This window comes from Bos javanicus, chromosome 25, assembly GCF_032452875.1.
Source record: "Bos javanicus breed banteng chromosome 25, ARS-OSU_banteng_1.0, whole genome shotgun sequence".
Classification (NCBI taxonomy): domain Eukaryota; kingdom Metazoa; phylum Chordata; class Mammalia; order Artiodactyla; family Bovidae; genus Bos; species Bos javanicus.
The window spans coordinates 39,106,535-39,120,680 of NC_083892.1; the positions used below are offsets into that span (position 1 = coordinate 39,106,535).

The 14,146-nt window shown below is 53.5% G+C and overlaps 1 protein-coding gene across 8 annotated transcripts in view; it reads left to right on the forward strand.

The window, feature by feature from the left end:
- LOC133238790 (monocyte to macrophage differentiation factor 2) overlaps positions 1-14,146 on the forward strand; it is a 120,489-nt gene that overhangs the window by 48,587 nt on the left and 57,756 nt on the right. For 2 of the 8 annotated variants that reach the window (XM_061402280.1, XM_061402279.1), the window contains 2 exons: positions 8,180-8,261; positions 8,615-8,988. The exons of the other annotated variants lie outside the window; for them this stretch is intronic. In XM_061402280.1, the coding sequence (XP_061258264.1) occupies positions 8,180-8,261; positions 8,615-8,620 (88 nt within the window). In that variant the 3' untranslated portion in view covers positions 8,621-8,988. Of the gene's footprint in view, positions 1-8,179; positions 8,262-8,614; positions 8,989-14,146 lie in introns of those variants that run through there. 8 annotated transcript variants of the gene reach the window in all.

Here is a 14,146-nt window from a genome sequence, read left to right on the forward strand (position 1 = left end):
CTCGCGAGGGCATTTGGGGGCCGTTGGGGGGAGACTGAGGTGCACTCAGAGCAGCCCACCATCCTACTGCACTGCAGTGGGTTCTCAGCACAGAGGGCGAGCGGCGGGGGACGTGCCTCCTGTCCCTTGGCCGTTTCTTCTCTTGCTGACAAACCCAGAGACATTACAAGAGCCATTCATTGTGGTGGGGTGGTGGGGGGCAAGCAGACCCCAGGAACTCGGTTTGCTCGCTCCAGATTTAGGGTTTGTGATTCAGATTCTCAATGAGTGCCGATCAGCCGCCCTTGGAGGCTCCTTGGATGAGCCCTGGAGGGAAGGCCTTGGGTCGTTTGATGAGGATCTGGGCAGGGTGTCCGGGACACCCCCAACCTCCGAAGCCTACAGCAGTCCCAAGACCAGGGGCGGAAGCCTGACTAACCAACCCTCAGCCAATGTCCTCAGCCCTCTCGCAGGGCTGGGCCAGCGCTCGGGACAGGCCGCCTGCGGGGTCTGACCTGGCATCTCAGACTGCATCAGGATCTGCGTCTCGTTAGACAGACTTCACTCTGAGACTCCCAGCCAGGGTCAAGTGGGCAGAGACAGTGCCTTACGCCGAGTTCTCGCACATTCCAGGGTGTTTCAGGGCTCTGGCATCTGGAACCCCACATTCGAGACGATATTAAGTCCTCTGACACATCTTCAGGCGGGCGGGTTTCTGAGCTTGGGAGTTTTTGTCCTCTTGCCTGGGTGTGTGTGTGTGTGTGTGTGTACAAACCTGCCCTGTGAGCCCTCCAAGGATTTCCTATCAGTTGGGGGTCACGGTTGGAGATGAGGGGAGGGGAAACTTTGAGGGGGAGGGCAGGCTTGCCCTGATTGAGGGCAGGGACCCTGTGACCCGACCTTTGCTGGGTCTGAGGTGGGGGAGGGACCACGTGGGTCCTGGGATGCTGTTTAGGAAAACTCCCGAAGCATGGCTCCATGGCAGGCCGAGACGACAGTCCCTTCATTGAGCGGCTGATGGGGACTGAAGCCCGGTGGCCGGGCCAGTGCTGAGTGCTCAAGACTCTGACCCGGGACTCCCTGTACTGTCCCCGAGCCCCTGCAGAGCTCTTGTGATGCATGCGTTTCCTCATGCTTCTCCTGGGTACTGGGTATGACATTTCTCCCTAGACAGCCTGCTCCTTTATCCCCACACCTTTTGAGGTGCCTGTTCCTCTGATGGGGACTCTGTTCACCCCCTCACCCACCCAACTCCTACACATCCTTCAAAGCCCCACTCGGGCATTAGCACAGAAGAACTTCTGATCCTCCTCTGATTTAGGGGCTCCCCCCACTCTGCTTCCCAACACCCCTCGTGCTCACCTGCCCGCCCGTGTTCCTTCATCCCCTGGTACTTGTGCCTGCTGCCCAACACACATGCTCCTGGAGGGAGGGGCTGTGTCTTGCCAGACTCGGGACCAATTCCAGCATCCTCCCACCTCTTTGGGAAGGCTTGGGCTAACTCCTCAACCTCTCTGTGCCTCAGTGTCCTCTGCTGTACGATGAGTGTGGAAAGGTGACACCTCACAGGGTTGTTTGAAGATTCAGCAGGAGGCTGAACGTCAAACACTTCGGCCTGGTATCCTCATTAGCTCCCTGAGTTGGAAAGCAATCCCCAGTGATGATAATGAGAGGTGTGGCAAAGCCTGTGCCACCCAAAGGAATGACCCACCAACGGCGGAATGTCTGACTACGGATGGGCTGGTGAGCACAATGGAGGCTGTTTGTGCAGCCTTGACCACGCTGCCCCACCCCCAACTCCCGTTCAGGACTGGCTTCCTGTGAACTTTCTTCCCCAGCATCAATCTGAGAGTGAATTTCCCAGGATGCCATTTAACCCAAGACCCTGGCATTCCTTCACATATACCACAAACATCGAAGGCAAGGAAAAAACATTCCTTAGTCCCTCGTGAGGTAAGACTCTGTCCCGGTAGCATCCTAAGCTGTGCCCGGGGGTGAAGGGCGGGGTGGTCAGGACACTGGAAATTCAGATGCCCGCCAGCTCCCTCGTCCTGTCCTCCTTTGAGGCCATCCTGTGCCAGGATGACCCAGCAAGACAGCTATTGTGTCCCAAGGAGCCGGGAGAGGGAGCAGTTGGCAGCAGAGTGGCCTGTTGGACATTCCGGGCACTTCAGTGACCGCTCCTGAGTTAGGTGGGCACTGCCAGGGCAGGGCGAGAGGTGAAGCTGGTGCGAAGGTTAGGGAGGAAGGCAGGAGCCGGGTGGGGGGGCTGGGGCTCGCATTTCAACAGCGTGCCCCCCATGGCATCCCGCGCTGGTGGACCGGCCTGCTGTTGACCACCTGCTCAGTTAGTCCGCTGGCGATCGTCACAACAAACCCGAGCAGGTGTGCTTGCTGGTGGAGGCCTGGCCGCCGGTTGGCGGGGTTTCCCTGAAAGACCCAGAGCAGAGCTCACCCAGGGCTGTCCCCTCAGCCCAGGGGAGGGTTTCAGTCATTGTCACAGACCAGAGCTCCCTTTCTGTCTTGATTTCCAGTTACAATTGCATGTACAGCGGGAGCAGGGCTGAGTATCCGCCTTTCCATCAGCCTCTGGGTGGGGCTGGGGAAGAATCCTAGGAAAGCACCGGGAGTGGAGGGGGGCCGACAGAGATGGGACTTGTCAGTGGGCCTGGATCTGAAGCCCTAAAGCCACCTGGGCTGTGGGTGGATGCCCTGCACAGAGGGGTCATTTAGAAGGTTGCAGTCCCGGGACTTCTGGGGGGGTTTCAACTCTTCCCAGCTCTGCTTTCTGTATTTGCGAAAGCTGAAGCACTCTGAAGGTTTTCCTGTAACCCTGCTCGAGCCCCTGCGGCCAGACCCAGGCCTCCGTCAGGAACAAGGCAGGGTGGCGCTCAGGCTGCCCACAGCCCCCGCACGTGCTGAGACAGGCAGGTGGAGCTCAGAGGCTGAGCTGGGCCTGGTGACCTGGTCAGAAAAGGACCTGTCAGATGTGCCACCGCAAACTGTGTGATCAGATGCTGAGATGCAGGCTCTGGGGATGGCTCTGTGGGGTGCTGAAGGAGCCCGGGGAAGCCCCAGCAGCCACTTCCACACAGGCGGAGCAGCTCAGGAGCACCCACGGGTTACAGGTGTGGGTACAAGTGAGGGAAAGAGGCAGATACTGTCATAGTATCATTATGAAAGGCTTTCTTGGTGGCTCGGTGGTAAAGAACTCGCCTGCTGACGCTCAGACAAATGTGCGGAAGGAACGGGGGATGGTGAGCTTGGTCTGGTGTGGTCTCCTCCTCCTCCCTGAGGTGGAAGACTGGGCAAGGAGTTCTGTGTGAGTCTTGGCCCCTTTGTGTCTGGGGCTGGATGGGGCAGGCTCATGACCAGGGTCTGCGGGGACACTGCCCTGCCTTTCCTCTCGTGTCTGCTCATCAGAAGACACCTCGGGGCTGTTGTTTTCCAACTCAGGTTTGTGACGAGCTTTGCCTCTGCCCCAAGTCGGCCTGGAGCCCTGGTACCCCAGGATGAGGGAGACAGGACCCCATGGGAAACAAGGTCTGCACGTGTCGGGATGGCATCTGGAGGGGCCCTGAGACGCCTGTGGCTGGAGGCACAGTGTGTCCTAGTGACTGGGAGGGGGTGGCTTGCTTTCTTTTTTTTTGGCTGCACCAGAGCTTGTGGGATCTTAGTTCCACAATCAGGGATTAAGCCTGGGCCCACGGCAGAGGAAACTTGGGAGTCCTAACCACTGGACCGCCAGGGAATTCCCTTGGGGGGTTGTTTTTTTATGTTTTCATTATAATAATAAATGCTTACTATAACATGTTCAGAAAATGCTAGAAAGGTAGAAAATATTTGCCAGCATCTACTTCAGATAACCCCGGTGGCTCAGACTGTAAAGAACCTGCCTGCAATACGGGAGATCGTGGTTCAATCCCTGGGTCAGAAAGATCCCCTGGAGAAGGGAATGGCAACTCACTCCAATATTCTTGCCTGGAGAATTCCATGGACAGAGGAGCCTACAGTCCATCGGGTCACAAGGAGTTGGGCACTACCGAGCAACTAACACAGACACACACACACACACACACACACACACACACACTCGCACACACACACACACGCCTCAGATAACCACTCCTAGTTTTTTTCTTTCTCTTCTCCTCACTCAGTGGGTACTGTTTTTTGTTCATTTTGGCTGGGAGACTTGTGGGATTTTGGTTCCCTGACAAGTAATTAAACCCAGGCCCTCCTGCAGTGAAAGTGCAGAGTCCTAACCTCCAGACCGCCACCAAGTCCCCTGATGCGTACTTTTAAATTTTGACGTTTTCTTCTCTTGCCATCGGAGAAGGCAATGGCAGCCCACTCCAGTACTCTTGCCTGGAAAATCCCATGGATGGAGGAGCCTGGTAGGCTGTAGTCCATGGGGTCGCTAAGAGTCGGACACGACTGAGCGACTTCCCTTTCCCTTTCTCTTGCCATAGACACCTTTACAGCCTACTTTAAAAAAAAAAAAAAAGACTTCTATTTCTCCTAATTTCAAGCGCCTTGTAAACATTATTTTAAAGGCCTCCATTAAATGGACGTACCAGTTTCTTTAATCATCCTTTTAATTCAGGAGACAAGCATAGATTGATCTGTAATGAGGATCTTTCGCCATCAAGTTTTCCCTCGTATGTAGTGTGTCTGCTGTTGGCCATGCAGATGGTAGGTGGAATCTGCTTCCTGCTATGTGGGTGCCCCATCCTGGCCACCATCATTCCTGTGGACATTGGGTGGATTGTTCCTACAACTGGCCACCGTCCTCACCCCTGAAGGAGTCCGGGCTTCCGGGGACCTCCTGCCTGGATGCTCCCAGAGAGCGGGATTATCTGGGCGGTTTGGAAAAGTCAGCCCGTGAGGCGTGAGGTGTGAGCGTGGAGGGGGAGGGGAGCACGTGTCTGTGTGTCCTGCCGGTGGCCTGTAGAGTGAGGGCGGGAGGAGAAGGGGCGACGGAGGCTGAGATGGTTGGACGGCATCACCGACTAAATGGACATGAGTTTGAGCAAGCTTTGGGAGATAGTGAAGGACAGGGAAGCCTGGTGTGCTGCAGTCCATGGGGTTGCAAGGAGTGGGACACGACTGAGAGACTGAACAACAACAGGTGGTCTGGAGGCTCACGAGAGGGAGAGGCTGGCGGGCTGTGGCGGGCACGTTGCTGGGCATGCGTGCTGACCCTGGCTGACGCTGTCAGCTGCTGGTGGGAGGGGAGAAGCCCTTGCTGGTGTGCTCTGCACATGTGTGGTGCCATGGAGACCAGTTGTCAAGTTTTCAGGAAACTTTCGAAAGGCCTTAAACCACGGCTAGTGTGAATCTGGCCAGAGTGGAGTAGCTACAACTGTGGAAATCGGCAAAGCCCGCACATCAGAGCTCTGCCTTTTGGGGAGCTTGTTTACCAGCGGGCCGTAGCCCGCACCCCGGGCAGGCTCTTCCGTGTTCCATCCCCTCTTCATGATTAGCAGGTCAGGTACATACAGCTGGGGGGCTTCCCAGGTGTCGCAGCGGTAAAGAATCCGCCCGCCAGTGCAGGAGACATAAGAGACACCAATTCGATCCCTGGGTTGGGAAGATCCGCTGGAGGAGGAAAAGGCAACCTGCTCCGGTATTCTTGCTGGAAGAATCCCATGGACAGAGGAGTCCGGTGGGCTACAGCCCAGGAGGCCATCAAGAGTGGGGCATGACTGAGCATCTGAGCACACAGTCACAGACCGGGTGCTTATTCTCATCCGTGTTCTCATGTATTTCTCCCCACAAAGCCTGGCAAGACAAAACTGCTGTTTGTGCGTCTTACTTGGGGAGACTGAGGCTGCTCAGAGAGGCCGAGTGATTTGCCCGGGGCAGCCCAGCGGGCAGAATCCGGGGCGCGGCCCCTGGCTGAGGCTTCCTTCCTCCTCCCGAGGGCCCGGGCTGTCTTGCTCCCGAGGGCTGAGCTCTGAGCAGCAGGTGAGGGCGTCTTCTTGATGTCCTTCTGGGGCCACACTGCTCCTGATCTGGCTGCTGAATCCTCAAATTCCGTCAGTTTTGCCCGCGCCTCGGCAGGTCTGAGGGTGAGACCGCGGGTATTTCCTGCTCCTGAGTGGTGCTTGTCTTCTTAAGGCGCGCGTGTCCAGCCGACGGCCTTCCCACCAGCAGCACAAGGTAAAGGCAGCGTGTACACACACTTGAACGGGTCAATGCGTGGAGAAGCGACTGCTCTCATCCACCTGGCCTGTCGGGTGAGGGTTTGGGGTCTGCTGGGCCCGGCACAGCCGTGACTGATGAATCCATCTCAGGTCCTCTCGGAATCTCTGCCCATACCGCGCCCCCACCTTCTCCCTGCAAACCTGGCCTCACGATGGGCTTTTGAACCGACGTTTACACTCGTCGTGGTGGTCAGAGGGGAGGTGCCCATCCCAGCGGTGGCCCGGCAGCCCGTTTCGGGAGGGTGACCTGTGCATCCCGGGGTTGGCCCCGTGCAATGGTGAGGAGTCAGGCTGCAGGGTGCAGGGATTAGCTGGCGTTTGTATTTCCCAAGCCTTCTTAATACCCACCATAAGAAACGCGTTCTACACGGCGACTCCGGTTATGTGTGCCCCGCCCTGAAACGGGACCTGCTGGCGGGGCGCTGACCTCCCCTCACCTACTCCGACCCCCGGCTCTGTCTTGCCCTGTGGCATTGTGTTCAAGCTGGAACGATTCTGTGGCCCACCGGTGGGCCTGCATCCTCAGTTCTGGGCACTGCTCTTGGCGCACTCTCTGCAAAGCCCTGAGCCTTGGTGTTAGGGGCTTCGTGCCAGTTGGCTGTGATCGGCAGGGGTCAGCATGGTGCCATGCCTCGGGAGCCTGGGTGTCCCAGGGCCATGTGGGAAGCTCTGAGAATCTGGTTACTGCCAACCCTGACCCCCTTGAGGGAAATACAGCGTCAGACTTTGGGGGTCTCTTGTCCTGGTGATGTTCCCGTGTTCAGGGGCCCTTGGAGCTGAGTGGTTGTAGACCAGGAAGGGTTGGGAAGGCGGGAGGGAGAGGGGGGGAATCCAGAGACCTTGGATCCAGAGTTTTGGAGGAGCAGCTTTGCCTCTGTAAACAATTTCAAATTTCAGGCTCTGACGCTGGGGAATGACTCGCCCAGCAGTCGTGTTTACACCGCCAGGTTTCCCGAGGAACCCGCCCACTTGTGTGCAGGTGTAGACCCTGCGGCTTGTTAAGCGCTTTCTCGGGGGTGGGGCTGGGGCTGCAGCAGTGAGCAGGAGCCCCGATGGTCTCCCTGTTCGTTTATGGATCTGTCACGTCTACAGTGTTTGGGATTGGCGCGTGCGTGGCGTGACTTTTAACAACCGTCCCGCTGGTTCTGGACCTTTTCTGTCGTGAAACTGTCGTTTTGTATTAACTCGTCATTGGATAAACATTTGTATTAAGAAGAATCATCCTGCTGGCAAATGTGGTCGTTTCCAGTGGAGTAGAAAGAACTTAATAAAAATTCAAGTTGCCTCATGCTTGCTCAGTTGTCTTTTTGAAAATAACATTGGTCAAAAGTTTTTTTTTTTTTATATATATAAAAGCTGTTCATTGTAGGAAACTTGGAATATTTAGAAAAATATAAAGGAAAAACTGTGTATTGCTGTATAACAAGTTATCCTGGGATGCAGTCTTAAAACAGCAAATAAGCATCAATCTCTCTTTTGGCTCCTGTTGGTCAGGAATTCAGAATCGGCTTCAGCTGGTGGGGAGAGTCAGCTGGGGAGGCTGGCCAAACACCCTGCTTTAAAAGGTAGATCGTGGGACTTCCCTGGCAGTCGGGGGGGGGGGTGCAGGTTTAATCACTGGTCGCGGAACTAAGATCCCAGATGCTGAGTGGTATGGCCAAAATATATATATTTTTAAAGTAGATTTTATTATTATTCAGGGATAGTGAGACCAACGGATCAGCAGATGACTGCCACTGAAAAGGCAGTTATTCACAGACCCCAAGGAAAGGGGGTGTGCATCGCCAGGCAGGCCACTGTAGTGGGAAGCACCAGGCGGGTCAGGAAGCAGACGGAGCGGGAGAATGTAGACCACAGCCTTCACTGTGATTTCCCTGGGAAGGAAGCAGCGAGGCTCTCTTGGTCTTCTCGTACCTTTTGTCCAGAATTTGCCCCAACTGTGCATGCACGCAGTTATTTTTGGTTCATTATGATTTTCTTGTATATTGTAGGTTCAAGTGCAAGAAAGGGGTCTCGGGTCCCGGGCCTGTCTCGGTACCTCTCCCAAAATGCTCCCAGGCAACATCAAATCAAGTCAGCAATAAAAAATTCATCTTCATGGAAATGTCAGACCCAAGCAAGCATTTTGGCTCAACAGTATGCCCTCTAGAGGCCACAGGCGCTCAGGTCTTGTGTTTATCACGAGGTCACGTTTTTGGCTAAGGAAATTAATCCTGATTCCTATGTGGTCTGAGACATACTCCCAGTCCCAAGAGCGCTAGAACTTCCAGAGACGTCACTGCACGAGCAGTTTAATCATCACTGGGGTAGAGGATTTCTTAAAGCACCCCACAGCCTAAAGTCTTTGACAGTTAATATGATTCAAGTTTCTTTATGACAGACCCAACACTCCAAAGTAATTTGACGTGATCTGCTTTAATTGGAAGGACTGATGCTTAGGGTGCAGCTCCAATACTTTGGCCACCTGATGCGAAGAGCCAACTCATCGGAAAAGACCCTGATGCCAGGAAAGATTGAGGGCAGAAGGAGAAGGGGGCGACAGAGGCTGAGATGGTTGGATGGCATCACTGACTCAATGGACATGAGTTTGAGCAAGCTCCGGGATGACAGTGAAGGATAGGGAAGCCTGGCGTGCTGCAGTCCATGGGGTTGAAAGAGTCAGACACAATTTAGCAATTGGAATTTTAGTGTTACTGTTTGTTCCAATTAAACACTGCCCAGGCTTCATTTCCTATCAGCATGCTAATGACTTTTGAAATTTATTATTATTGTTTTAATTAAAGACTTTTATTGAAATACAGTTGATTGACAACGTTGTGTTAGTTGCAGTTATATGGCAAAGTGATATAATTTTATACACACACGCACACGTGCGCAGTCACTCCAGTGGTGTCTGACTCTTCCACCCTGTGGACTATAATCTGCCAGGCTCCTCTGCCCATGGGATTCTCCAGGCAAGAACACTGGAGTGGGTTGCCATGCCCCCTCCAGGGGATCTTCCTGACCCAGGGATCAAACCCCCGTCTCTTTTGTTTCCTACATTGGCAGGCAGGCTCTTTACCACCAGCACCACGTGGGAAGCCCATATATATATATATATATTTTTTTTCCCTCTCTAACATTCTCTTCTATTATAGGTTATTACAAGATATTGAGTATAGTTCCCTGTGCGATACAGTGGGTTATGCTAATGACTTTGAGTCGCTGTTTCCCAACTAAATAGCTCACCTGAGGTACAGATCCCTAGCACCAAATGTTGGGTGTCTACATCAGAACATGTGCACAAACTTCAAACTGAAGAGCGTCTGTTTGTACTGCATCTCTGTGGTCCTGGTGCCCTACACATTCCTCTGTAGCTGTGGTGCCCTCACATTATTCTGTAGGCCTCTGGGTGTCATTCAGTCGCTCAGCCCTGTCTGATTCTTTGTGACCCATGGACGGTGGCACACCAGACTTCCCTGTCCTTCACTCTCTCCCAGAGTTTGCTCAAACTTTATGTCCATTGAGTCAGTGAGGCCATCCAACCATCTCATTCTCTGTCACCCCCTTCTCCTGTCCTCAATCTTTCCCGGCATCAGGGTTTTTTCCCAGTGAGTCTGTTCTTCCCATCAGGTGGCCAAAGCATTGGAGTTTCAGCTTCAGCATCAGTCTTTCTAATGAATATTCAGGACTGATTTCCCTTAGGATTGACTGGTTTGATCTCCTTGCAGTCCAAGGGACTCTAAAGAGTCTTCTCCAGCACAGTTCGAAAGTATAAGTTCTTTGGTGCTCAGCCTTCTTTATGGTTCAACTCTCACATCCATACATGACGATTGGAAAAACCATAGCTTTGATTAGATGGACCTTTGTTGGCAAAGTGATGTCTCAAAGAGGCTGAGCGCCGAAGAATTGATGCCTTTGAACTGTGGTGTTGGAGAAGACTCTTGAGAGTCCCTTGGACTGCAAGGAGATCCAATCAGTCCATTCTGAAGGAGATCAGCCCTGGGATTTCTTTGGAAGGAATGATGCTAAAGCTGAAACTCCAGTACTTTGGCCACCTCATGGGAAGAGTTGACTCACTGGAAAAGACTGATGCTGGGAGGGATTGGGGGCAGGAGGAGAAGGGGACGACAGAGGATGAGATGGCTGGATGGCATCACTGACTCGATGGACGTGAGTCTGAGTGAACTCTGGGAGTTGGTGAGGGACAGGGAGGCCTGGCATGCTGCGATTCATGGGGTCACAAAGAGTCGGCCACGACTGATCTGATCTGATCTGAATACGTCTAGGTTTGTCATAGCCTTTCTTCCAAGGAGCAGGCGGCTTTTACTTTCGTAGTCCTGTTACTCCAGACATTACTCTACTCCTGACAGCCCGCTGAGCTCCGCTGGGACCTGGGACCCTTAACTGCAGTGCTTGCCCTTGGACAAACATCTCCTCAAGCGAGGAAATTAAAATAAAATAAAAGGGGCTAAAAATAACTGCAGGCACGTGGAGATGGGGCAAATTAGGAACAATGAGATACAAAAAGGCTACACACCAACTGCCACATCTGAGGTGCTGGGAGCAAAAGCAGGGTCCTTGGCTTGATCCCCATGTGCAGCACCACCGAGGGGATGGGCAGACCACCCAAGCGGCTCCTCCCGCCAGATGCGCTGATGCTCCCGGACCCTCACCCCCTTTAAGGAAGCAGCCCACGCGCCCTGGAGCAAGCGAGGGCACCCAGTTACTTGTGTTCTCTCCTTTGTGCACGGATCCCAGGATAGCCTCCCTCACCTGAACTGCTTGTCTGGCCTCTTTCCAGCTTCTGTTGATTAAAGGGTGCAAGGACCCAGCGCCTAAGTCCTGGCATCCGTACCTTACCAGCGCCGGGGGTACTAGTTGTCAGCCGAAAGCTGTTTAGCAGAGGATGTGGGAAGACATATAACTGCAGAGCTGTCGGCTGGTGAGTCTACAGGGAGCCCCAAACTCCGCAGTTGCCCGTCGTGGTGCTGGGCTCATGGAGGATGGAACCTGAGCCCGAAATCGCTCGTTTCTCCAGCCCCTTCTAGGGATGGAGGTAACTTCCTCCCTGGGCCTGCTGCCTCCTTCCCGCTCTCCTGGCCTCTAGAGAGCCCAGTCTCTCTCTGCCCCTGAACCTGCCCTTTGACCTTAACAAGATGTTTTTTCCTTTGGGCACCTTTTGGTTTTTCCTAATTGAGTCCCAGGACTCTGCTGCCCTCTGGTGGCCACAAGGGGCGGCTCACCGCTCCATTTAACTTTACAGTTCAAAATTTTGCTCACCGGCCCATGGTGGCAGTTGCAGGAATACAAGTGTTAATCCCTTAGTTGTATCTGACTCTTTGTGACCCCATGGACTGTAGCCCGCCAGGCTCCTCTGTCCATGGAATTTCCCAGGCAAGAATACTGGAGTGGGTTGCCATTCCCTTCTCCAAGGGATCTTCCTGACCCAGGGATCAAACCTGCATCTCCTGCATTGGCAGGTGGATTCTTTACCACTGTACCACCTGGGAAGCCCTTATTCTGAATCGGTGAGTGAATTTCCGAGAAGGAATACAAAGATGAATAAAATTCAGCACTTGCCCTTAAGAAGCTTCCAGTTGAGGGCGGGGGTGAGAGGTTGAGACTGGGTCGAAATCTGTTCATTCCCTTGCTTATTCATTTAACAAATATTCATGCAGCCCGAAATCTGGCACGTGCCTGGTGGCTCAGATGGTAAAGAATCCACCTGCCAATGCAAGAAAGGTGAGTTCAATCCATGGAAGATCCCCTGGAGAAGGAAACGACAACCCACTCCAGTATCCTTGCCTGGGAAATTCCATGGACAGAGGAGCCTGGCGGGCTACAGTCCATGGGGTCACAAAGAGTCAGACGTGACTTAGCGGCCAGCACTTTTTCACTTACTCTGTGCCATGTGTGGCAGTAAAGAAGACAGCTGAGGAGCCGGCCTTTACAGAACTCAAATCCCAATGTGTGTCCAATACACGAGCGAATGGTGATAAAGGCCTATGAATTAAGCAGGTTGTGAGGCAGAGAATGAGCATGGGGTGACCACTATGAGATGGTCAGGATATGACAGAACTGTTGGCTTTGGCTGCACCACACGGTATGTGGGGTCTTAGTTCCCCGACCAGGGCTCGAACCCGTGGCCCCTGCAGTGGAAGTGAGGAGTCGTAACCGCTGGACCACTGGAGAAGTTCCAGAGCCGGGTTTCAGGGAGAGAAAGATGGCATCGTGCCAGCACAGCAGGACGAGCATTTGGGGAAGAGGACGCAGCAAGGGGAAAGGTTTCAGAAGAGGGAGTGAGCTTGGTGTGTTTGAAGACAGAAGCTTGGCGTCGCTGGAGCTCCGTGGTGGGGGGAGAGAGCAGGTGGAGCGGTCAGCAGGGCCCCCCTGGAGGAGGGCGTGGACTTGAAGCTTGAAGGGAAGTGATTCGAGGACCGCAGCACGGGGAGGAGAAATCTCTGATTTGCATTTAAGGAACGTGGTTCGATATAACATGGACTTGGTGAATAAAAAGGTAGAAAACAAAAGTCTGTGGGAGGGAATTCCCCCATGGGTCCGGCGGTTAGGACTCCGTGCTCTCACTGCTGAGGGCCCAGATTCAATCCCTGGTTGGGAACTAGGATCCCACCAGCCGAGTGGCAAGGCCAAAAACAAAAGTCTGGGGGCACAGAGGAGGGGCGTGCAGCCAGGTCTGGGGGCAGGGAGGCCTTTCTGGATAAGGGACACTCATTGATCTATTGATCTATTGCTGCATAACCATGGCCCCAAAACTTAGGGGCATGAGTCAGGAGTAAACATTCCTCATCTCAGGTAGTTTCTGAGGGCTGGGAATTCAGAAGCAGCTTTGCTGGGTGATTCTGGCTGTGTTAGTCACTCAGTCGTGTCCGACTCTTTGCGACCCCATGGACTGCAGCCCACCAGGCTCCTCTGTCCATGGGATTCTCCAGGCAAGAACCCCGGGGTGGGTAGCCATTTTCTTGTCCAGGGGATCTTCCCAACACAGGGATCGAACCCAGGTCTCCTGCATTGCAGGCAGATTCTACACTGTCTGAGCCACTTCTGGCTGAGGGTCCCTCAATAGATGCGGTCAGGGTGTTGGTTGGGGTGGCAGCCATGGAGGTTCCTGGGGCTGGGGGACCCACTTCCAGGATGGCTCGTGCGGGTGGCAAGTTGGTGCTGTCTTGACGGGAGGCATTGGTTTTCTCGCTACGTGGACCCCTCCAGGGTTGCTTGAATGTTCTTCCTCCAGAGGGAATGATCCTGGAGAGAGCAAGGGCGGAAGCCACAGCTTTTATAATTTAGCCCCTGAAATCACACTGTCACTTTGGTAACATCTTACTGTTTACACAGCTCCGATCTGTTTCAGCCTGGGAGGGGACTACCCTGGGGTGTGAAACCAGAAAGTGTGAGTCACTGGGAACCACCATGGGGGAAGTAACTACATAAGTAACACCCACTCTGAGTCTTAAAGGATGAGTAGACATCAGCCAGATGATGAAGACTGTCTGAGGAACTGAACTGTGTTCCTTTCAAATCCATACGTTGAGGACTTCCCTGGTGGCCCAGTGGTTAAGAATCCGACTGTGTGTGTGGATTGGATTGATCATCCGTCCTGGAAGATTCCGCATGCCGCAACAAGAGAAGCCACCGCAGTGGGAAGCCTGTACACTGCAACTAGAGGGTAACTCCTGCTCACACAACTAGAGAAAGCCCGCCCAAGGGCAACGAAGGCCCAGTGCAGCCAAGGAAAAAAAAACATTTTAAAAATTAAAAAAAAAAATCCATATGTTGAAGCTATAACCCCCAGCATCTCATAATGTGAGTGTACTTGGAAATGGGGCCTTTAAAGAAGTGATTAAGTGAAAATGAGGTCATTAGGGTGGGCCCTAATCCAATCTGACTGGTGTCCTTACAAGAGGAGATTAGGACACAGACGAATAAGAAAGACTGCAGGAGGACATGAGGACACAGGG